Here is a 23,223-nt window from a genome sequence, read left to right as displayed (position 1 = left end):
TATCCACATACAGGTGGTAACCCTTATCTAGCAGTGGGTGCATAAGGTCCCACACAAGTTTCCCGCTAACACCCAGAGTGGGGGGACATTCTGGGGGTTCAATATGGGAATCTCGCCCCTTGTACACACAAAACTTGTAAGTATACCCTGAGGTACTCTCACAAAGTTTGTACAGCTTCACGCCATACCTTGTCTGCTTAGAGGGAACATACTGGCGGAAAATGAGTCTCCTCTTAAAAGCAATGAGAGACTCGTCAACCGCGACCTCCCTTCCAGGTACATAGGCCTACTAAAATTTGGCCCTGAAGTGATCCATGACCGGCCTGATTTTGCAGGCATTTCCGAATGTCCTCAAACTGGGTACGTGTCATGGCCACACTGTAAAGTGGGGTCTGGTTGAGGACGTCCCCACTCCAGTAATGCCTGACACTGGGTTTTTTGACTAGGCTCATGTGCAGCACGAGGCCCCAAAACGTCCTTATCTCGGCTGCACTGACATGAGTCCAGCCACCGGACCTAACCAAAAATGAGCCCAAGTGTTAAGCAATGAACTGTTGGGCGTAAAAGTTTGTTTGCTCCACCAACAGATTCACAAAGTGGTCACTGAAAAAAAGACTAAAATAGTCATTCCTGCTTGGCCAACAAAATCAGGAATCACGGGTTCAAAATCCCCTGGGGTACACCATGCAAGTTCACTGGTAGGGGGCTCAGGTGGACTTATCTGGTGGTCCAGAAAACTAATATGAGCCCCGGAGCTGCTCATACTAGTGTGGGCCACAGGGTCCCTGGCATGGCGGTCCCCTTGCTCCGCCGCCTTGGGGGCTCATCATTATCTCTAGATGATGAGGAGGACGCGGATGACAAGAGGATAGTGGGGTCATCCTCGTCCTCACTGGGGCTCTCGGATTCAGAACCAAGCAGGGTGTATGCCTCCTCAGCCGAGAACGTCCGGCGAGCCATATGCAAGTATGTGTGTGCGTGTGTGTGCGTGCAGTGGGGTTGGCGATGAGCTAACAGTGGCCAGACGCTAAGAGTGCCGGCCACAGTCAGCGCATGCAATAAAAAAAAAAAAACACTTGTGCCTCAAAAAATTTGTGTGTGGGGGTGGGGGGGCAAGCTTCCACACCCCTGGGTGGTCTAGGGTAACACAGCTGAGTGCTGTGGACCCCAGACACCCGATCCCTAACTCTCCCTCACTATCCCTGCCTAATCTACCTCTCCCTACCTCTCCCTCACTGTCCCTAATATGCTGTTTTGTTCCTGATAGCACAAAACTCTTACTCTGCAGCCTCCTCTCTCTCCCCGCTCTATGGACATGTATGAGCAGGGAGAGGAGCTCCAGCAATTCAAATCCACCCACCTACCTGCCCAGCCAGCCAATAAGAAGCGATCCTGAGAGGTGGCGTGACCTCTCAGGAGGAGGTGGGCAGCAGAGGTGGTAGTGTAAAAGGCAAGTCATGGAGGTATAGCTTTAACAACAAGTCTTTGCACTAGCACAGAGCACTGTAACATTGCTGTATGTTAGGGACATCTTAGATTTTACTATTAGTATTTTAACTCCTGGCATACTCTCTGAGGCTATGGTGCCCACACCCTGTGCAATGCATACTGTGAAACTAGATCTAGAGCTACCATCACGCATGCATCATACATGAAATAGTCCAGTATTTTCTGCTGATTCTTTGTCTGTTCAGAGATTGCGCTGGTGAGTTAATCAGAGACATCTCTGAACAGACATAGAACCAGCTAAAAATACTGGGATATTTCATGTCTGAAGCATGCAGGAGTGTGATGATAGCGCTATCCCTAATTTAATGACTTTGTAGATATCTTGTATTATTTCTTCTTCTTAGAACTGCACTGACAGTTATGCTGATTGTCATGGAAAACAGGTAACAAGCCAGTAGCCAGGCATACCCCTAATTGCATAGTTGATACAATTCATTGAGGAAATTTCATACAAATGTATTATGGAAAATTACACAAGACTACTTTGATGCATTGTAGAAGCTCAGTTATGCAATTAGGGATGTGTCAGGCCACTGACTTGTTACCTGTTTTCAATGACACAGAATTGTCACTGCACCTCTAAGAAGAAGAAATAATACTAGGAATGTACAAAGTCACTCAACATTTAATATAAATCTATGCACTGTATAAGCTGTAAAATGTTGCTCAAATGTTGACATACTGTTTAAAACTGCTAGGTAAAAAGGATGAATTATTGGATCCATAAAAAAAAAAAAAACACACATGTGTATATATATATATATATATATATATATATAGATTGTGTAGGATCAGGGCAGCACTCCTGGTATCCGACCGATGGGTGCCAGCGGCGATAACACCTTACCAAGGTGTACAATGTAGAACAAAAAAGGCACCGCAGCACATCCGTAGGTGAAAAATAGTGGATCTTTATTCACCCTTGCAACGTTTCAGTCCTCTTACTGGGACTATTAATAGTCCCAGTAAGAGGACTGAAACGTCGCAAGGGTGAATAAAGATCCACTATTTTTCACCTACGGATGTGCTGCGGTGCCTTTTTTGTTCTATATATATATATATATATATATATATATATATATATATGTCAGATTTTCACTTAAGTCCTAAAAGTGTCAAAATTATTTATTGAGGAAAATGATCCAATATCAAGTCTGTGAGGTGAAATTACAGTCCTGTAATACAATCCGACCTGTATTATTCGAAGAACAGGGATCTATCAAAGTCTGATCACTACACTACACTATGTGGAATTGTATCAATGTATAAACAAAGAAGATTTCTGAGGACCTTAGAAGAGATGCTGATGCTCATAAGGCTGGAGAAGGTTACAAAGCAAACTACAGAAATTGAACTCTAGCAATCCACAGTCCAACAGATTGTTTACAAATGAAGAAATTAAAAAACATTATTGCTCTTCCCAGAAGTGGTCAACTAACAAAGATCACACCAAGAAGAAGGCATGTAATTGTTTGTGAGGTCACAAAGGAAGTAAAGGTAACTTCTAAGTAACTAACGGCTTTTCTCACATTAGCTGATGTGAATGTTTATGGATATACTGTTGCAGCGACTGGGCCACAGGGGCAATATGTGTGAGTTATGGTGGGCCAATGGGGGTAGTAGCAGTTTTACTCATAGTTAGCAGCGCTCTGTGGGCCGGCGTGCAGTGAATGGAAAGACAGCACCCGTTCCTTCAGGGCACACTCTGTTGCCCAGAGACTCACGCCAGATGGTGGTTGAGGTGCCCTTGTTGGTGTGGGTTTAAGGTGCCATGGAGGCAGGGTCCCTGGTGTTCGTGATGCCAGCACTGTAAGGTACAATGAGAGATAGTGCTGAATAAGGAGAGAGTCAGGAATTAAACAAACTGCAACTTTACTTGAAATATTTGCCTGGAGGTCGTTAGCATCCACACAAATAATGCCTTGGTTAACAAAATAACGATGAGCTGCAACTCCAGACAACAGGCTCAGTGTTTTAGACAGGTTCCAACTTGACTTGAGTGAGAGAATGATACTTTCCTTGGTTCTGGTCTCGCTCTGATAACCCAGCCTTATGGTACTTGGATCTTTGACTAGAATTTGGCAACCAACAGGGCGGTCTCCTTAGCGGCAGGCATCAGACTTCTGCTCCATTATTTCCACAGGTTGCTTCAATACAATAAGTCCACTTCATCTCCAGCTTCTGGACAGTTGCACTACACAAAGGAATCCAGTAAACCTTGGGCTTGGTTTCCTATATATCTTGCCCTACTGGAGAGTGCCCAGCGGTACACAACAGAAGCTACATGCTACATCCTCTCCTTCACTAACCTCGTTATGTTATAGCACCACCTAGTGGTGACTGGGTGTAACACAGTTACCAGCCTGTTGTAGGGAATTCACAGCCTAATGCATAGGAAATACAATGGCATAAGATGAAATACATGAGATTTAAGGGGCCCACTTTCAACACAAAGTGGGACACTGCACCGTCAGAAGGACAATGAACAACAATGGCGTGCATGGAAGGATTGTAAGGATATAGCTGCAGCTCTTCAAACAGAACATTGCTGCCAGTCTTCTAATGGTCACCTGGACAAACCAGAAGGCTACTGGAACAATGTTGGATGGACAAAAAAAAAAATAGACATCTTTGGTATTGCCGCATCCGTAAACACCAGCTCTATAAAAATATCACATGACCTAACCCCTTGGGTGAACACCTTAGAAAAAAAAAAAAAAAAAAAACTGTGTCAAAACAAGCAATTTTTGTCACCTTACATCACAAAAGGTGCAACACCAAGTGATTAAAAACACGTATGTCCCACAAAATGGTACCAATAAAACCGTTACCTCATCCCGCAAAAAATGAGCCCCTACATAAGAAAATCTCTCAAAAAAAAAAAAAAAAACTATAGCTCTTAGAACATGGAGACACTAAAACATCATTTTTTTGGTTTCAAAAATGCTATTATTGTGTTAAAGTGAAACAAATAAAGAAAAGTATACATATTAGGTTTTGCCGCATCCGTAAAAAACAGCTCTATAAAAATATCACATGAGCTAACCCCTCAGGTGAACACCGTAAAAAAAAAAAAAAAAACTGTGTCAAAACAAGCAATTTTTGTCACCTTACATCACAAAAGGTGCAACACCAAGTGATCAAAAACGCGTATGTCCCACAAAATGGTACCAATAAAACAGTCACCTCATCCCGCAAAAAATGATCCCCTACATAAGAAAATCTCTCAAAAAAATAAAAAAACTATAGCTCTCAGAACATGGACACATTAAAACATAATTTTTTGTTTCAAAAATGCTATTATTGCGTAAAACTTTAATAAATGAGAAAAAGTATACATATTAGGTATCGCCACGTCCATAACAATCTGCTCTATAAAAATGTCACTTGACTGAACCCCTCAGGTGAACGCTGTAAAAATAAATAAATAGAAACTGTGCTAAAACAACCAATTTTTTGGTCACCTTGCCCCATAAAGTGTTATAATGAATGGGGGCCAAAAATAGTACTAATACAAATGGCACCTTATCCCCTAGTTTACAAAATGGGGTCACTTCTTGGGAGTTTCTACTGTAAGGGTGCATCAGGGGGCTTCAAATGGGACATGGCATCTAAAAACCATGTGGAGTTCCTTTTCTTCTGCGCCCTGCCTTGTGCCCATACAGCAGTTTATGACCACCTGTGGGGTGTTTCTGTAAACCGCAGAATCTGGGTAATAAATATTGAGTTTTGTTTGGCTGTTAACCATCGATGTGTTAAAGAAAAAATTTGATTAAAATTGAAAATGTGCCAAAAAAGTGAAATTTAAAATTGATCTCCATTTTTCTTTAATTCTTGTGGAACGCCTAAAGGATTAACAAAGTTTGTAAAATCGGTTTTGAATACCTTGAGGGGTGTAGTTTCTACAATGGGGTCATTTATGGGGGTATCCACTATGTAAGCCCCACAAAGTGACTTCAGACCTGAACTGGTCCTTAAAAAGTGGGTTTTGGCAATTTTCTAAAAAAAATTGAAGAATTGCTTCTAAACTTCTAAGCCTTCTAACGTCCTAAAAAAAAATGACATTTCCAAAATGATGCCAACATAAAGTAGACATATGGGGAATGTTAAGTAATAAATATTTTATGAGGTATCACTTTCTGTTTTAAAAGCAGAGAAATTGAAATTTTGAAAATTGCGAATTTTTCAAATTTTTGGGTAAATTTGAGATTTTTTCATAAATAAAGGTGAAATATTTGGACTCAAATTTATGACTATCATGAAGTACTATGTGTCACGAGAAAACAATCTCTGAATGACTTGGATAAATAAAGGCGTTCCAAAGTTATTACCACATAAAGTGAGATATGTCAGTTTTGCAAAATTAGGCCTGGTCAGGAAGGGGGGAAATGGCCCAGATGGGAAGTGGTTAAAGAAGAATAGTTAAAGTTTTAGAAAGGCCAAGTCAAAGTCCTGACCTTAATCCAATATAATATAGATAGAAAGGTTGTGGAACGACCTGAAGTGAATAGGTATATGCTAAAGTTCTGATGTGTAGGACTAATCAACAATTACTGTACCAGAAGCATTTTGTTACAGTTATTACTACGCAAGACAGTCACACCAGATACTGAAAGCCAAGGTATGTCACTCATAGACATTAGTGATGAGCCACAGGGGCAATATTCAAATTTGTGATATTTTGCAAATATTTTGTAGAATATTCTTCAGATATTCGCAAATTCGAGAATTTGAGATTATTTTCTTGATTGCGAAAATCGGCATACAGGTGTGGGTCACTTTTGCTACATTTTCCAAGCTGCTAGAAGTTTCCTGAGACTGGAGAAAATGGCTGGCACAGCAGAACATTACAATAGCTTTATAAGCAGATAGAGTGCTCCAATATATTCGCAATTGCGCTAATCAGCACAAATATTTTGGTGCAATATGTGAAACTTCACATTTTAGCAGTTCGGACTACATATTACTGATTGGTGCACTATGTATTGTTGTGACATCACAGCACTATGTCTGTAGCATGTATGTATGGACAGCAGAACCTATCACACTACCTAATACCCTGCACTGCAACAGCTACACTATATCAGGATCTAACTTACACTGACTATCTCCCATTAACTACCTGTATTATATATATACACTAACTAACTATCTATCAGCAATTACACTGCTGTCTCTCTCAGAACTGTAGAAAATGGCTGCTGGGGAGGTTATTATATAGTAAGGGGTAGTCAACTTTCCTATTGGTTGCTAGGGATGTTGCTAAGCTCAAAGACATTGCAGCCTTCTCATTGGCCCACAAGCAAGAAGGAAGGAGGGATCAAGGAGTCAGATGAAAAAAAAAATCTAGAATATTTGAAAATACGAATGTATATCACTATAGTCTAAATATTCACAAATTCTTAAAGTGCCGATATTCACAATTAATATTCACAATTTGAAAATTTGCGCCTAACACTAATAGACATGTGATACTTTTCTCAATAAATAAATTATCAAGTCTATTTGTTTGATTTGGTTATATTTATTTGTTTTTGGATTTGTGTAAAAATCTGATATAGTTTAATTTATGCAGAAATCTCCATTGTATTACAAGTGTGAAATTAAGTGACTACTGATTTTTTTTTCTTTAAAACTTATTGTCTGCTTTTGTTCTAGTCAATTTATAATTGTGTTCTCCATGCAACCATACCCATGTGTCAAATCACTCTGCACTGTATGTCTTTTTCACATGTATGTACTGCTTAATTATGTCCTTTGGTCTTGTCTTGCCTAATGTTAAAATATCTCTATATCTGTTTTCCTTCTTTTCCTATGTCAGTCTCGAGATATGGCCTCTCAAGTAAGTTTGTTTTGTCATAACTTTCCTGGTGTTTTCTTTTATTGCTTGAATAAAATATGTGTGTTGCAATTTAGAAATATGTTGATGTGGTGGCAGGAGTTCATTTATTATTTCTGCTGCCTGCGGCGAACAGTGAAATGGCATCTTTAGCCTGTCACAAGGTGGTTGGAGGTTAGAGGACATACAAAGTTAAAGCTAGACAACTTGTATGTTGAAACATTGTAGAGATCTGTTCAATACAAGTGTACAGGATTTATAAATATCTGAACTACTTGCAGTTGAAAAACAATGCAATGCATGTCACCCACACAAAACAGGGACAGGAAAAAAAAACACTTATGCTTGCAATTGTGCACACAGGTAAGGGACAATATTTGTGTACACAGCAGCAATAAGTTCAGAGACCTGAAGCCCCACAGCCCCTTCCATGTACAGCAGAAATCAGGACTGTAAAGATAATTTGGGTACTCCGGTTTTCTCCCACACTCCAAAGACATACTGATAGGGATCTTAGATTGTGAGCCACATTGGGGACAGTGAATGATGCTCACAATCTAATGTCTCTAAAGAGCTGTGGAATATAGCAGTTCTATATAAGTGTGTAAAAAATAAATAAAAAATATATGACTGATAGCATGAAGATGAAAAACAAAACCAGATGTTAGATTATAAAGATACTCTTTATTCGAAAACACATTTTGGGGTACTTTTTCAAGTCTAAAAACACAAAAATAACGCAATTTTTTACTCTATTTTCATGTCTGCGGCGAATTACATTAAAAACGGCTATCTCCTGGCTGCAAAGAGCCTTTATAGTGGTGTAGAACACTGTGCCGAGTTTATCATCCCTCTTAGTAGGTTTAAAAAAGGCCCCCATTTTAGTCCAGTAGCAAATGTCTAGCATAGTGGAGAACCAGTAGTCATCCCTCTTCCATATGGTGATAATGTAGCTGTCATTACTCATGCAACTCAGCATGCATCTGGCCAGTTGCAGAAGGGACTCGGAAGGACTCCCTGCCTCCATATCCACTGCATACTGCCTTATGCTTCTACTGTTCCTCTCCTGTCGCTTGGGCACATAAACCACCTATTTCATTATACAATTCCTGGATGTTCATGTCCTCCTTGTACTCATCCTCCTCCTTTAGTTTAGCCTCCACAGGGATCAGGTGGCCATGAGATGCAGGCTCCTCATCTTCTGTCCCCTGGCAAATCAGATTTATCAGCATCTGTGGAATGACATGGTTCATCCCATAGTCCTGGCAACTGATAAATAATGTGGCCTCCAAACGGCAGGTGTGACGCATGTGCTGCCACTGGCTAACGTCGAAATTACAAATAAGAGTACTCCTGTCCGCCTGCATCATCAAGAGATCATTCACAGCCTTCCTCTGCTCATATAGTTGGTCCAACATGTGGAAACATCACATATGAAGCAATGCTGGGGAGCACCATTTGGCTTTTGTAGGCCAGGGATGGCGTGTTTTGAACAGTGAGAGTGACTGAAGTGCATAAACAGTTTCCAGTGTGTTTCCAACAAGATGGACATCCCAATGACAGTAGAATTATAAAGGTTTTCACCCCAATTTAAGAAGCAAGGTGTAATGGAATTGTTTATTTTAAAAAAGTGGACACCCCAATAACAGTAGAATTAGGCAGGTTATTCTCCCCAATTTGAGAATCAAGGCCTAATAGAATTGTTTATCTATTAAACAAGGTGAACATTCCAATAACAGTAGACGTAGACAGGTTATTCACCCTAATTTGAGAATCAAGTTCTAATGTAATTGCTCATTTATTAAACAAGGTGGACATCATTCAGTTAGATAGCTCTGTGCCATACAAAGGGATTGATAAAAACTGTGCTATCTCCTATAGATCTCTTCATTTTCAGATTATGGTCCCTGCACAATCCCTGGCCTGTCACAGTGTCTAAAAACTCTCCCTACACTATGCCTTCACTCTCCCTACACAATATTTTACAAGTAAAGGCTTTCTTGAACACTGTCCCTAGAGCTTGTCACATCTCTCCCTATGCTCAGCTCACAGTGAAATGGCAGAGACCACACGGGATGATGCTATGATATCACAGAGGCTGACTAGCTGCGGATTGTCTGTCTGCATGGTATTATCGGTGATCTTGAGTTTATGGGCTTCTTACTTTCACTTTGTAACAGGTGTAGCCACCATTTTAGGAAAAACATGATTTCTTACTACGAAACAGTAGGAAATCTGGATTTATTGTGAATAGAATTTTTCATAAACTTTGGATTAAATTCCAATTCGAGTGCTTCGGCCAGCACTATTTATAAACAACAGTGGGCATCTGCCTGTACAAAGGGAACATTTTTGTACTATTTTTTAGTTTTCAAAAAGCATAAAAAAATCTGGCAGTACATTGTGTTTTAAAACAGGCTATTGCCACCAATTACCATCTGTTTATATTTTTGGCTATATTTGTTGCTGTCGCTTTGCCATTACAAATGCTATCTTAAAATGGGACACTTTCATTCAGGCCAAATTTGCTAAGACCATATTGAATCTGACCGCCCGCCAAATGAGTCCGAATGTAAATTTATTTCAGAGAATTCGCTCACCCCAACTTGCAGTAAAATATTTTAAAATATTTGGTTATTGTTATTGATTATAGCCACAGTTAACACCTTTTTATAGTCTTCAACCTGATCTTTACAAGTTTCTTTAATAAAGGGTTAAGTTGAAATAAATCTTTATAGCTGATTATTTTTAATGTATTCATAGCAAGTGTAACCTTAAGGCCTCTTTCACACAGGCAAGATTTCCGTGCGGGTGCAATGCGTGAGGTCAACGCATTGCACCCGCACTGAATCCGGACCCATTAATTTCTATGGGGCTGTGCACATGAGCGGTGATTTTCACGCATCACTTGTGCGTTGTGTGAAAATCGCAGCATGCTCTACTTTGTGCGTTTTTCACGCAACACAGGCCCTATAGAAGTGAATGGGGCTGCGTGAAAATCGCAAGCATCTGCAAGCAAGTGCGGATGCGGTGCGATTTTCAAGCATGGTTGCTAGGAGACGATCGGGATGGGGAACCCAATCATTATTATTTTCCCTTATAACATGGTTATAAGGGAAAATAATAGCATTATTAATACAGAATGCTTAGTACAATAGGGTTGGGGGGGTTAAAAAATAAAATAAAAATGTAACTCACCTTAATCCACTTGTTCGTGCAGCCCGGCTTCTTTTCTGTCTTCATCTTTGCTGTGCAGTAGGAAAAGAACCTGTGGTGACGTCACTTCGCTCATCCCCTGGTCCGTCACATGATCAATCACCATGGTGTTGGGTCGTGTGATGGACCATGTGATGAGCGCAGTGACGTCACCACAGGTTCTTTACCCAGGTCCTGAAGAAAGAAGAAAGAAGAGAAGCCGGGCTGCGCAAACAAATTGATTAAGGTGAGTTAAATTATTTTTATTATTATTTTAACCCCTCCAGCCCTATTGTACTAAGCATTCTATATTAAGAATGCTATTATTTTCCCTTATAACCATGTTATAAGGGAAAATAATAATGATCAGGTCCCATGTTACAATCTACACAACACCTAACCCAAACCCGAACTTCTGTTAAGAAGTTTGGGTTTGGGTACCAAACATGCAGATTTTTCTCACACTCGTGCAAAACGCATTAAAATGTTTTACACTCATGCGGAAAAATCTTGCATTTTCCCACGACGCACCCGCATCTTATCGGGCCCAAATCCATGATGCCCGTGTGAAAGAGGCCTAAGTGTTACATTTTGCATACACGGCTATGATTTTATTGGAAACTATTTACACTCCTACACTTGCATATAATACTTCTAGCATTAAATCAGCTTTTTTTAGGGAACATATTGAAATATGCAACATTCTTACATGTAGTGATGTCATGTGACTAATATTGGTTAAAAATCCCAGGCATATGTCATTTGGCAAGGGAAACCTGACAAGTAGGCATTGGTATTTAATATAAGAGGGATTTAGAGGGATCAAAAGGGAAGAGCAGAAACTGACATTTGTTCATGCGGAAGAGTGAAAAACCTATTTGATTTGCACCAAAAGAAGAAGTGAAAAAATGTAAAGGTCAAGGGAATTCACTTAATGGTACAATAATGACAATCTTATACAAAAGGAGAGTTTTAAAGCTACTTAAGTACACACTTATCTACACATTTGTAATATATGCTTGTGACATAAATAAATAAATAAAGAAAAAGCAAGCATTTTTAGTAGCATTTTCTCAAGCAATTTTTTTCTTGTACATGCATTTTTCTGGTATATAGAAGCCTATGGGGAAAAATGGCAGAAAAAGAGCCATACCAGAGCATACTACAGTATATTTTCAAGAACACACTTAGGTCATCAAGAGCGAAAACGTGCATATGTTATTTAAAAAAAAATTCTACAAAAGAAGGAGTTGCAAAGATTATTTTTTTCTAATATGCCGAGTAATGTTGAGCGAAGTTCTTGAAAATTCAATGGGTGCTTGGTTGAATTAAAAAAAAAAAAAATGCGCTTTGCAACTGATCATTTTGTCATGAAGTGCATTTCTTGGTAAATAGTGCAACGACAGGGAGCGGTGATTGCTCCTCTCCCCGTCATTGTACCCCTCAACTGCCGTGTTCATCACTGATTGCTGCATTTGACAGTAACATTAAGATCGATCATAAAAAATAATACTTACCTCATTCATTTGATTGCAAAGAGCCCACCACCACCATCTTGATTGAAGATCCAGCATGAAAACTCACAAGACGCCTGATGTCATCACGTCGGCTGGCATGGTGACATCATACATCAGCTCGCACAAAATTTCATGCGGGATCTTCAATCAATATGGTGGTGACGGGCTCTTCGCGCTCAAACAGATAAGGTGAGTATGACAAATTTTTTTTTTTTTACCCCATTTTAGGGAAAATCGATTTGTTACCACAAAGCACAATGAAATTCACCTTTGCTGCAAATAGAATTTTCCCTGAAATTGAGATCAAAGTCTACACATTCTTGTGTGGACTTTAGTCATGACTTGATGCAATCATTTGTTCCCTATATTCTTTATGTGATCTTGTTTGCCAAACACTGCAATCTTTTTTGGGTTGTTATGGCTAATAGCAGTACAGACCTGTCTCTGCCATATGCAGAGATTACATAGGAAAGCATATTTACGTGACAGATCCACTTTGACTTCCATTTAATATGGAATACAACTATGAAATTGTTCTGTTTTTAAAGTCTCAGATATCTATCAGCGTTGAGGAATGGGAAGACACAAAAGAAACCAAAGAAATGTCATCAAATCGTAACAACCATAGGAATTCCACATCCAGTGACCAGACAGAGCATCCCTTACTGAGAAGGAAGAGCATGCAGTGGGCCAGAAGACTCAGCAGAAAGGTTCCCAGACATTCCAACAAATCAACTGAGAGGATAAGTCAACAAAGAATGACATTGTGTCGAAGATCAGAAAGGCAAGAACTGGCTGCGTTGGTGAAGAACAGAATGAAGCATCTGGGGCTTTCAACAGCAGGTTACGGTATGTAGACCTTAGCTAAAAAGAAGTGTGCACTTGTGCTCATGTGTAGTTCATGCAACTTTCTATGCTAGCATGCAAAAGTTCTACTACTGTAGATTTACAACATTTTTGCCCAGGATATAAACATTTAAAGTGACATGGCCAATACCATAACTACATTATGCACAGTTAGTACAATTCTATTTTCTAACAAAAAACTAATCAAAACAAAACATATATTTTAAAAATAACACTTCTCTCTCACCAAAACAATTATTTTTTTTTTGAATAAAGCAATTAGTTCATGGATGCATGTCTGGCCACTCATTTCAAATGAATGACTTTCCTTGTACTGCATGGTTGGGTCATATCTGAGTGGGAGCTACTCCAACAGACCTCTGCAATATTCATATGCTTTACTAGGGAATATGATCAGGCTTAAGCAGACACCTCCTTCAAGTAAAAACAATAGGCTATGCATATGCCAAGACCTAAATCTTATTTAATATGAACATATTGTCAACCAAACCTGCTATTTTAGAGAGGAGTGGCCAACAGGTTAACGCATATGGAAAGTTATTGACTCTCTCCTGACAGATCATTGGGATTAAGCTTGAGCAAATTGAGCATCAGATCATAGATCCAAAGTTGATTTGCTTTGTTGTTAATGCTGTTTCAATACAGCATTAAAATGGGTTGGCTCCTCATAGCCAAATTTCGTCTCGGCTACAGTTGCACGAGACTTCGGTAAATTACTACAGTATTCCTATTGCGTATTTAAAAACATTTTAAGATAGGAATCTGAAGTGGGATTAGTTACTGAAGTACCAGTCAGTAATAGTGATGAGCAAGCACCAAAGTATTTGGGTGTTCGGCCCGAACACATTGCTATATTCATGTACTCGGCCGAGCTCCCGAGTATAATGGAAGTCAATAGAAGGCAACCAGGCACCCCCTGCTTGGAAAAGGATAGGGTGTCTGGTTCATAAATAAAGGTTAGAAGTTGATGGAAACCCCATCAAAATGGTTTGGAAATAGCATTAAGAGGATAACTCATACAGTCCTGATCAAAAGTTTAAGACCACTTGAAAAATGGCAAAAAATCATATTTTACATTGTTGGATCTTAACAAGGTTCCAAGTAGAGCTTCAACATGCAACAAGAAGAAATGAGAGTGAGACAAAACATTTGTTGATCATTCAATTAATTGAAAATAACGATTAAACTGAAACAGGCTATTTTATAACTGATCAAAATTTTAAGACCACATGCCTTTAAAAGGCCAAATCTGTGCAAAGATGTGGATTCATTGTCATTTTCTGTCAGGTAGTCACAAGTTGTGATGGCAAAAGCAAAAAAACTCTCCCTTTTTGAACGTGGTCGGGTTGTTGAACTGCATAAGCAGGGTCTCTCACAGCGTGCTATCGCTCCTGAGGTGGGACGCAGTAAGACAGTCATTTGGAATTTCTTAAATGATCCTGAGGGTTATGGAACAAAAAAGTCAAGTGGAAGACCCAAATAATGTCATCAGCACTGAGCCGGAGGATCCAATTGGCTGTCTGTCAAGACACTGGACGATCCTCGACCCAAATTAAGGCCCTTACTGGTGCTAACTGCAGCCCCATAACCATCAGACGGCATCTGAGACTGAAGGGCTTCAAAAACACCTCGTCTCCTTGAATGCCACAGAACTGCTCGTTTGGACTTTGCAAGAGAGCACCAAACATGGGACATTCAAAGGTGGAAGAAAGTTTTATTCTCTGATGAGAAAAAATTTAACCTTGATGGTCCTGATGGTTTCCAACGTTACTGGCATGACAAGCAGATCCCACCTGAGATGTTTTCTACGCGCCACAGTGGAGGGGGCGCCATAATGGTCTGGGGTGCTTTTTCCTTCAGTGGAACAATGGAGCTTCAGGAAGTGCAGGGGTGTCAAACGGCTGCTGGCTATGTCCAGATGTTGCAGAGAGAATTCCTCATGACTGAGGGCCCTCGTCTGTGTGGTAACGACTGGGGTTTTCAACAGGACAACGCTACAGTACACAATGCCCTCAGGACAAGGGACTTCTTCCAGGAGAATAACATCACTCTTTTGGCCCATCCTGCGTGTTCCTCTGATCTAAATCCAAGTGAGAACCTTTGAGGATGGATGGCAAGGGAAGTTTACAAAAAAGGACAACAGTTCCAGACAGTAGATGGCCTTCGTGCGGCCGTCTTCATCACTTGGAGAAATGTTCCCGCTCACCTCATGGAAATACTTGCATCAAGCATGCAGAAACAAATTTTTGTAGTGATAAACAATAACGGCAGAGCTACTCATTACTGAGTTCATGTTTGGAAGTTGGATTTCAGTCTTTTTTTTTGGAGGTGTGGTCCTAAACTTTTGATCAGCTGAAAAACAGCCTGTTTCAGTTTATTTGTTGTTTTCATTAAATTGAATGCTCAAAAAATGTTTTGTCTCACTCCCATTTCTTCTTGTTGCATGTTGAAACTCTACTTGGAACCTTGTTAACATCCAGCCATGCTAAATATGTTTTTTTGCAATTTGTCAAGTGGTCTTAAACTTTTGATCAGGACTGTATTATGTCCAACATACAATAAACAACCCCACACAGGCTATATGCAAAAAGCCAGGTATGTATAAGCCATCCATCTATCCATGAGGCAGATAACAGCCAGCATACCTTACAATGGCAGCCTTGTGCATGATGAAATATTTCAAACCAGCTCTCATCTGACTGAGAACCAGTAAACCGCAAAGTTATTTTGCATCTGTGGGATTGCTTGTGTGGACCTGCACACCTAGATCAATATCATTAGGGCGACAACAAGTTTTCTGATTGTCCTAATATAATAATCAATAACCTTTCTATACAGTTTTGTCATGTAAAAACTGATTTGCATAAACATCGACTTATGAGAAAGACATGCAAATGAACAGAATCTGCCTTATTTTTAAGCTGCAATAAGACTATGAAAACCAATAGATGGCGCTATTGAGTTATGAACAGCACACCCTATTCGTTTCACAGTCTTATGAAAAGACAAATATTCTTGTCAAAATGCTAAGAAACCAATAGATGGTGCTGTTCATAACTCAATAGCGCCCTCTATTGGTTTCATAGTCTTCTGACAAGAATATTAGACTGATTCTTATGACAAGATTATTTGTGTACCTTTTGCATGGAAAATTTGCGATTAGAATATTCACAATTAGAATATTCACGATCTACACTAGGATGATATCTGACACTGGGAAAGCTGGGTAATAACTCACAATCTACACTGAGTTATTACCCAGCTTTTCCAGTGTCAGATATTATCACTGACTTACTACATAATTATTACATAACATTCGCTATATTGCTATATATATTTTTTTATATTCGTAATATATTATTATAATATTATATTATTTTAATATAATGAGTTAATACCCAGCTTTCCCAGTATTCTGATTTTATCACTGAGTTATTACCCAGTTTCCCCAGTGTCCTATATCATCCTAGTGTAGATGGCCAATATTCTAATCGCCAATTTTGCACTGTTCATAACTCAATAGTGCCATCTATTGGTTTTTATAGTCTTATGACAGCTGAAAAACAAGGCAGATTCTGCTAATTTGCATGTCTTTCCCATAAGTCCATGTTTATGCAAATGAGTTTTGACAAAACTGTATAGAAAGGTTATTGAATATTATATTAGTACAATCAGAAAACATTTTGTTGCCTTAATGATATTGATCTAGGTGTACAGGTTCACCCAAGCCATCCAACAGATGCACAATAACTTTGAGGTTTACTGGTTCTCAGTCAGATGAGAGCTGGTTTGGAATATCTCATAGTGCACAAAGCTGCCATTATAAGGTATGCTGGCTGTTATTTGTCTCATGGATAGATGGATGGCTTGTAAATACCTGGCTTTTGGTATATAGCCTTTGTGTGGTTGTCTATTGCAGTGTTTCCCAACCAGTGTGCCTCCAGCTGTTGCAAAACTACACCTCCCAGCATGCCCGCACAGCCAAAGGCTGTCCAGGCATGCTGGGATGTGCAATCTTGCAACAGCTGGAGGCACACTAGTTAGGAAACACTGGTCTATTGTATGTTGTATGTAATATGGGTTTAAGACACATCCACCTATTCTCTTAATGCTATTTTCAAACCCTTTTGATGGGGTGACATAGAAATATTATCTGTTGTAGAAATATTAATATTAGAAATCTGCTCTCCAATATCTTTGTGTAAGGAAAGGTAAAAATCTCAACCGTTGTTAGAGTCAGACACAGGTGTTACCATGCTGAATTCTTGCTGAGCACTCCCCTTCCCCCTTCCCAGTCTCTTTATTTTATTTACTAACAAAAGGTGTGAAAAGGGGCTGGTCCAAAACAAGGATACAGGAAGTGATGACATATAGGAAGTGATGTCATAGGAAGATGAGAACATAGCCAGCCTTGCTCAGTGATCAATGCTAGATAAAGTTACTATGATCCTCATGCATGTTTATTTATAGGACAACGTCATTATCTCCAGCTGCTGATCAGGCGCACTAGAGACAACAAATGCACGTTCCTTTCATATATTGTTCTCTTAACAAATGCATCCACGCTAAGCCAATAAATCTGCGTCTTGCGCGGGGGCCATAACCGGCGTTCATACATCAGCCAACAAAACACTGCTCTGCTGAACACATCAGTCTCCCCCGGCCCACAGCCCAGTGCTTAGCACATGGACCATTCGCCAATGCAGACCTCTGCGCCCAGCAGCTGTGACAGAACATACACGGGAAGATATCCACTCCAATGGTTTACCCTGACACTGAGAGACATGATAACAAAACACAATATATTAAATACACATCCTAATAAAATTTCCACAACAATCCCTCCTATTTATCATATGCTCCCCAGTGTCCTTATTCTTTGAAAAAAAAAACTGTCTTGTCTACGAAAAGTCCTGAATCCATAAAACAAAACATAATGGAAAACAGAAAGTCAATCTTGACACGTAGCTTAAAACAAATCTTGACTCAGAGATTCTTTTCTTCGGGAGCGGACTCAGGAGGTGGTGTTTCGCGCTGGTCGTAGGTTGGTTTGGAATCCTCTGCATTTGGTCCATGGTTTGGTCTTCAGGGCATCTTGTCTGTTCGGGCTTCGGCAACTCAGTCGATTAGACACCAGGAACATCTCACTCCGGCATATAGAAGGAATGGAAACAAAAAACATAAGTACATGTCCTATTTCCTTTCGCCCGGATCCAATGGAAAACCAGTGCACCCCAAGACCTCCCAAAGCTTTAAAAAGGATTCCGACCCTCACTAGTCATAGCTCCGCCTCTGCCCTGCTCCTGTCAGTATGAGCCTGACCCTTGTCAATGGTGTCTGCTAGCCAGGCATAACCGTCATCTAATTCACAGAAACCCTCCTCTGGACGCTCTACTGAGGTTTCTCGTGATCTCTCTCACTGCCTCAACGGTTTCATCAAACATCTCATCCACTATGGACGAGAAATTGTTCAATTGCTTCATAAGTCCAACTCCCCATCCCGTCCAGCCAGAAAACAAATCCTGCTGTTGCCTGCGGTCTCGTTTGGTTGTTTCAACCACAGGTGAGGGCCGCTTATTTGTTGCCACACTTGTGGTTGCCGCTGGCAGCATGTTTTTATTATGTATGTGGCAGTATAGCAGCCTGAGCTGGTGCAGTTTGCTGCAATGTACATGCGGTTGCACCTGGCAACCTCTCTTTATAGGTTTGCCTGTGTAACGGCCATGGTCATGGTCGTGACTCCTGAACCGCATGCGGTTGCCTGCGGTTTGGTTTAGTTGTTCAACCACAGGTGAGGGCCGCTAGTGTGTTGCCTCACTTGTGGTTGCCGCGGGCAACAAGTCGTTTGGGTATTGTCGCAGTATAGCAGCCTGAGCTGGTGCTAGGCAGCTTGCGGCAATGTTCATGCGGTTGCACCTGGCAACCTCTCTGTTAGGTGTGTGTGTGTATGTTATGCACTTTGTATGTCTGGTGTGCATGAAGTTTATGTTTGGTGTTCACTGTGACTCTTCCCTTCACTGTGGCTGCCCGTGGCAACGTTTGGTTTGGATGTGTACATGTGGTGGCAGTGTCTCGGCCTTCTGGCTGACTCCCAGGACATGGTTGCCACCCATGTCGTTACCTGCGGTAACAGCTGCAGTGTGATCTTCTTTTGGACACTTCCCCTTTAAGTGGTTTCACTCCCTGGTTAGTGTTGGGAGGGTTAATTCCCTCTCCTGTGTGGTGTGTGTGCTCTGTCGTTTGTGTTTGTGGACAGCAGCACTGATACTTGGGTCCCAGGCTCTGTGTCTGTGGCAGGTAAGTGTTAGTACTAGTTGCACTTACCTACCATTGCCATATGACTGTTTCTGTTTCCCCTTTCTTTATAGTTTGGCCATCTTTAGACTCCTATTTCTCCATGTTCAGGAGGAACAGGTAGTCTACCCAGCTCCTAGCTTAGGGACCTGCAGAGGGCTAGTAGGGACCCGAGGTTCCAGAGCATGAGCCCTCCTACCTTCAAGGTCGGCTCATGTTGCTAGGAGTTAGGGTCAGATTAGGGAAGCAATAGGAGGTGACCGGCTCCCTAATTCTGTGGTTCTGGCCAAGTTGTGACTACCATCTTCTTTCATCGCACGGCTGAGGCCACGTAACTGACCAAATAAGTGAAGTGTGAAGTAATTCTAAAAAGTGACACCTGTCATCTGTGTGTCATACTGACTCACAGTACTGTTTCACTAGCACAGTGGGCTCCCTATGCATGTTTCTGCAATGCACAGTGTTCTACACTACTATGCAGGCTATCAGCAGCCAGGAAATAGCAGTTTTTTTTAACATGATTGTTGATTAATAAATTTGAATCAAATCAAATCTTTTTGGAAAATCCGACAAACCGACCAAATCAAATTTTTGACAAATTTGTTCATCTCTAGTCATAATTAACGGATCTGTTTTTTCTTTTTTTTTCTTTTTCTGCTCTTCTGATTGTTCAAAGGAACTGAAAGCTTAAGGCCTCTTTCACACGGGCCAGTTTTCCTCGCGGGTGCAATGCATGAGGTGAACGCATTGCATGCGCACTGAATTCAGACCCATTCATTTCTATGGGGCTGTGCACATGAGTGGTGATTTTCACGCATCATTTGTGTGTTGTGTGAAAATCGCAGCATGCTCTATATTGTGCGTTTTTCACGCAGCGCAGGCCCCATAGAAGTGAATGGGACTGCGTGAAAATCGCAAGCATCCGCAAGCGAGTGTGGATGCGTTGTGATTTTCACGCATTGTTGCTAGTAGATGATCGGGATGAGGACCCGATCATTATTATTTTCCCTTATAACATGGTTATAAGGCAAAATAATAGCATTCTTAATACAGAATGCTTAGTAAAATAGGGATGGAGGGGTTAAAACAAAATAAAAAATTATTTAACTCACCTCATCCACTTGTTCATGCAGCCCGTCTTCTCTTCTGTCTTCTTCTTTGATTACCTGGGAGGAAAAGGACCTTTGGTGACGTAATTGCACTCATCACATGGTCCATCACATGATCTATCACCAAAGGTCCTTTTCCTCCCAGGTCATCAAAGAAGAAAGAAGAGAAGCTGGGCTTTTAACCCCTCCATCCCTATTTTACTAAGCATCCTGTATTAAGAATGCTATTATTTTCCCTTATAGCCATGTCATAAGGGAAAATAATAAAATCTTTACAAAACCTAACCCAAACCCGAACTTCTGTGGAGAAGTGCGGGTTCGGGTCTGGCTACCAAACATGCCAATTTTTCGCAAACGCATGCAAAACGCATTAAAACGCTTTGCACTTGTGGGGAAAAATTTTGCATTTTACCCAAACGCACCCGCATCTTTTCCCACACGTCACCCGCAACGCCCGTGTGAACCCAGCCTAACAGTGATGTGAACTCAGCCTTAGGCCTCACACACACGACTGTATGTATTTTGCAGTCCACAAAAAGCGGATCCGCAAAATATACAGCTGACGTCCATGTGCATTCCGTATTTTGTAGAATGGAACAGCTGGCCCCTAATAGAACAGTACTATCCCTGTCCGTAATGTGGACAATAATAGGACATGTTCTATTTTTTGCGGAATGGAAATACCGACATACAGAAACGGAATGCACATGGAGTAACTTCTGTTTTTTTGTGTGGACCCATTAAAATTAATGGTTCTGCCCATAAAAACAGAACGGACACGGAAAGTAAATACAGTGCCTTGCAAAAGTATTCATCCCCCTTGACTTTTTTAGTATTTTGGTGCCTCACAACCTGGAATTAACATAGATTGCTTGAGGAGTTGCATCATTTAATTTACAGAACATGCCCACAACAAAGTCAATGTGCATAACTATTCACCCCCCTAACATCAAACTTTGTAGAGCCACCTTTTGTGGCAATCACAGCTCCAAGTTGCTTTGGATAAGTCTCTATGAGCTTGCCACATCTTAACTCTGGGATTTTTGCCCATTCCTCCTTGCGAAACTGTTCCAGTTCCTTCAAGTTGGATGGTTTGCGCTTGTGAACAGCAATCTTTAAGTCTTATCTCAGATTTTCTATTGGATTGAGATCTGGAATTTGACTAGGCCATTCCAACACATATTTCCGCTTAAACCACTCAAGTGTTGCTTTAGCAATGTGTTTGTGGTAATTGTCCTGCTGGAAGGTGAACCTCTGCCCTAGCCTCAGAGTGGTACAGGTTTTGCTTAAGAATAACCCTTTATTTAGCACCATCCATCTTCCCCTCAACTCTGACCAGTTTCCCAGTACCGGCTGCTGAAAAACATCTTCACAGCATGATGTTGACACCACCATGTCTCACTGTAGGGATGGTGTTCTTTGGGTGATGTGATGTGTTGGGTTTTCGCCAAACATAACATTTTCTTTGATGGCCGAAAAGTTCAATTTTAGTCTCATCAGACCAGGGTACCTTCCTCCATACATTTTGGGAGTCTCTCACATGCCTTTTCACAAACTCACAATGTACCTCTTTGTTTTTTGCTGAAAGTAATGGTTTTCCTCTGGCCACTCTGCCATAAAGCCCAACTCTATGGAGCGTACGGCTTATTGTCGTCCTACCGTATGTACAGATACTCCAGTCTCTGCTGTGGAACTCTGCAGCTCGTCCGGGGTTACCTTAGGTCTCTGTGCTGCCTCTCTGATTGATGCCCTCCTTGCCCGGTCCTTGAATTTTGGTGGGTGGCCGTCTCTTGGCAGGTTTGCTGCTGTGCCATGTTCTTTCCATTTGGTTTTGATAGATTTGATGGTGCTCCTGGGGGATCATCAAAGATTTGGATATTTTTTTTATAACCTAACCCTGACTTGTACTTCTCAACAACATTGTCCCTTACTTGTTTGGTCTTCATGGTAGTGTTTGGTTAGTGATGCCTCTTGCTTAGGTATTTCAGCCTTTGGGGCCTTTCAACAAAGGTGTGTATATGTAATGACAGATCATGTGACACTTAGATTTCACACAGGTGGACATCATTTCACTAATTATGTGACTTCTGAAGGCAATTGGTTGCACCAGAGTTTTTTTATGGACTTCCTAACAAACGGGGTTATATTGCATTAGGAACAGAAAATATGTATTAAATGCTCTTCAGAATTTAAAATGGGATACTGGTTACTATTTTGCTACCTGCAATGTTATTTGATTGTATTAATCGATTCCACATGCTTTGGGTTTGACTGCACTGGCACATCACTTGATCAGCTATGGTACGTATAGTTCAGACTTGGTGCAGTTGCTCCTGCATGCTGTTCAATATTTTACTTCATCATCTTAATTATTTTTACTTTAATAGGAAATATTTTTTCAGATAGAAGGGGTGTCCATGGGAGCTCAGTTTACACCATCCAATAGAATATTTTTTTTGTGTGGGTGGGAGGAGAAATAGATTTGGAATACACTCAATCCATTTAAAAAAAAAATAAAAATTGTATGGTTGACAATGTGTTTTTAGTCTGGCATGGCACTGAGGTGGAATTCATAGGTTTTGTAAGCTATATCAATAATAATACAATAAATTTATGTTTAACATGAATTTTGTAAAAAAAAATGTTTTTGGGGGATTTGGAACAGTCAGTGAAGAATTTTATGGTAAAGACAACTTATATAGAAAGGAAAATGCTGCAAACTCGCTTTTCCGTGCCTCCTCGTGCTACTCCAGATATATAATTCACAATATTTCATATGGAAAACTGTTGCATGTTCAATATAGATATTCAGATGTTGTGACTTTTTGCATTATTCTTCATTATTCGTGATCATTGCCAGAGTTTGGATCCAAGTTTTAAAGTAGTTTTCATC

General features: G+C 40.5%; 1 protein-coding gene across 1 annotated transcript in view; it reads left to right on the top strand.

The window, feature by feature from the left end:
• KCNT2 (potassium sodium-activated channel subfamily T member 2) overlaps positions 1–23,223 on the top strand; it is a 1,405,312-nt gene that overhangs the window by 1,217,375 nt on the left and 164,714 nt on the right. The window contains exons 26-27 of the mRNA XM_044301880.1: positions 7,331–7,351; positions 12,609–12,909. Of these exons, the coding sequence (XP_044157815.1) occupies positions 7,331–7,351; positions 12,609–12,909 (322 nt within the window). The remainder of the gene's footprint in view (positions 1–7,330; positions 7,352–12,608; positions 12,910–23,223) is intronic.

The sequence above is a fragment of the Bufo gargarizans genome, chromosome 7 (assembly GCF_014858855.1).
Source record: "Bufo gargarizans isolate SCDJY-AF-19 chromosome 7, ASM1485885v1, whole genome shotgun sequence".
NCBI classification, from domain to species: domain Eukaryota; kingdom Metazoa; phylum Chordata; class Amphibia; order Anura; family Bufonidae; genus Bufo; species Bufo gargarizans.
Note: the sequence above shows the minus strand (reverse complement) of the source record. Positions and strands in the feature narration are given on the sequence as shown.